We start from the raw sequence: 2,499 nt of genomic DNA, 5'->3' as shown, positions 1-2,499 counted from the left end.
TTTTTTTTTTTTTTTTAAACAACAACAGCAACAACAACATTACTATCTCTTCTTTCAGGCAAATGTGTAGGGAAAGGCCCCATTAATGCTGCACTTTCAACTAAAATGACTCCTTTTACAGACTGCCTAAGAGCACTCGAAGGGAGGGGTCCTGCTCGGCACACCTGTCTGCGCCGGAGAGTGCGTTTGTTTTGCGTATTTAGAATTCTAATATTCAACTACATGCATTTTTGTCCTTTGAAATCAATCAGAAATATCCAGTTATAAATCAACTTTTCCGTTTCTTTGTATTATTTAAAAATATAATTATGTGAATTTACTAAAATAGTGGAGGAATCAAGGGCTATACGTACTCCACCCAGGATCCCCTTATCAGAGTTCCAGAATCTGCTGTACAGAGGGGTTTCTTCCCATTGTCTCACAGTTTGATTCACTGACACTAGACAGTAACGAGCTGAACGTCAGGCCGAAGGCAGGAATTTATCAATCGATTTCATGTCAAGTTATCCTAATAATTGCCTTTTTAAAAGTAATTAGTTTTATTCCATACACTGTTTACTTTTGCACACCATGCGTTATTAGCTCATGTAGTCCCCAGCTCTGTAGTGTTTCCGAGACAATGTAAAGGACGCCCTCTAGTTTCCCCAAACACAACCTCTTTCTTTTGTTTTTAATCAACATTATTAGGTTAAATGAACTAGCTGTGTGTAAGTCACTAATTTTAGTAAACTCACAGGATTGTGTAGCGAAAACCTAGTTTTCAAACCTTTCCATCACCCCAAAAAGAACCCTGTGCCCACATGCAGACACTCCCCATCCTCACCCCAGCCAACTGCTGACCTCCCTTCCTAGAGCTCGGCCTTCTCCAGCATTTCCTTTTAGACTATGATATTGCACACTTGCAGAAATTGTTTTATCTGCCGGTATACTTGACGGTATCTGCTCTTTTTCTAGGGACATTCCGCCGAAATCATCTCGTTGTCATTTAACACCTCAGGAGACAGAATCATCACGGGGTCTTTTGATCATACAGTTGTAGTGTGGGACGCTGATACTGGAAGGTAATTCTTAGTTCTCAAGCATTGTTTTAACCTGGATCAGGGGGTTCAGAAAACCCTCTGTTATTTATTAGCTTAAGCTGCTCTCTATTAACTCTGCTTTGGGTTCCATAAAAATAGTACATATTGAAAATGTAAATTAATTCATTCTTTAATGATATTTCTGATTCACAAAATATGTGCATTCTTGGAATTCTGAGCAAATAATGACAAACAGCAACATAAAAGGAGAATGTTAGCAATAGTCTGGTTACATAGCTACTATTTATTCCAGGGATAATCAAATTTCAATGGCTTGTCATTATGTTAGGCATGAATATCATGTATAAATAAAACTCTTAGTTAATTTCCCAAATTTAATTTAGTCCAAGAACTTCAACTTCCTTCCTAATGATTTTTGGTCCTAGTTGCTAGGAAGTTAACTAAATTAGCATATTTGTGTTGGAAAACTACTCTTGGATTTGTCTGTGATTTAATAGAGGGGCTAATTATCAGGGGTGCCGACCAAGATGTATGCAACAAGAAATGACAGAGAAAGAAGGACCTTTCAGTTACTTGACATGTGGTTTCTGAACAACCAGGGTGCACTCGACTGGTGTAAGAATACTTCTTACGGCTTTTACTATTTGTTACCCATTTCTTTTTGAAATGTTGCCTTCAGTAGCATTATTTTGATAGTTTAAAATCCAAGTACATTTTTGTTGAAATGATATTATTTATTTATTTATTTATTTGAGACGGAGTCTTGCTCTGTCACCCAGGCTGGAGTGCGGTGGCGCAATCTCGGCTCACTGCAAACTCTGCCTCCCGGGTTCACGCCATTCTCCTGCCTCAGCCTCCCGAGTAGCTGGGACTGCAGGCGCCCTCCGCCATGCCCGGAGAATTAGTATTTTTAGTAGAGGTGGGGTTTCACCGTGTTAGCAAGGATGGTCTCGAACTCCTGATCTTGTGGATCCACAGCCTCGACCTCCCAAAGTGCTGGGATTACAGGCGTGAGCCACTGCGCCCGGCCGAAATGAAATTATTAGTAGTTTCTTTTTGAGCACTAGTAAAGCCGTATTTGTTTTGTCATCAAATATATTATTTTATAAAAACCAAAATTTAGATTAGCTTACACAGATGGGCTTGGCCTCGTTATTCATATGCATATACTGAAGTAAGATATCTTTCACTAATTTTAATTATTTTTGTGTTGTAGGAAGGTAAATATCTTAATTGGTCATTGTGCTGAGATTAGCAGTGCCTTATTCAACTGGGATTGCTCTCTAATATTAACTGGCTCTATGGACAAAACCTGCATGGTGAGCTAAATAAATAAATATCTTTGCTTTATATTGTGTCTATACTCTTTACTGTGTCAGATATCCATTGTAACATTAACAAATTTCAAAGGTGATATAAAATTAAGATATTAATTTACAAATAATAATTGGTAATTTTT

At 38.0% G+C, this 2,499-nt stretch overlaps 1 protein-coding gene across 1 annotated transcript in view; it reads left to right on the top strand.

The window, feature by feature from the left end:
- DAW1 (dynein assembly factor with WDR repeat domains 1) overlaps nucleotides 1–2,499 on the top strand; it is a 78,092-nt gene that overhangs the window by 40,723 nt on the left and 34,870 nt on the right. Inside the window, exons 8-9 of the mRNA XM_011984957.1 lie at nucleotides 955–1,061; nucleotides 2,257–2,359. Coding sequence (XP_011840347.1) covers nucleotides 955–1,061; nucleotides 2,257–2,359 — 210 coding nt within the window. The remainder of the gene's footprint in view (nucleotides 1–954; nucleotides 1,062–2,256; nucleotides 2,360–2,499) is intronic.

Source organism: Mandrillus leucophaeus, unplaced genomic scaffold, assembly GCF_000951045.1.
Source record: "Mandrillus leucophaeus isolate KB7577 unplaced genomic scaffold, Mleu.le_1.0 Scaffold277, whole genome shotgun sequence".
NCBI lineage: Eukaryota > Metazoa > Chordata > Mammalia > Primates > Cercopithecidae > Mandrillus > Mandrillus leucophaeus.
This window is presented reverse-complemented; position numbering and strand designations above follow the sequence as displayed.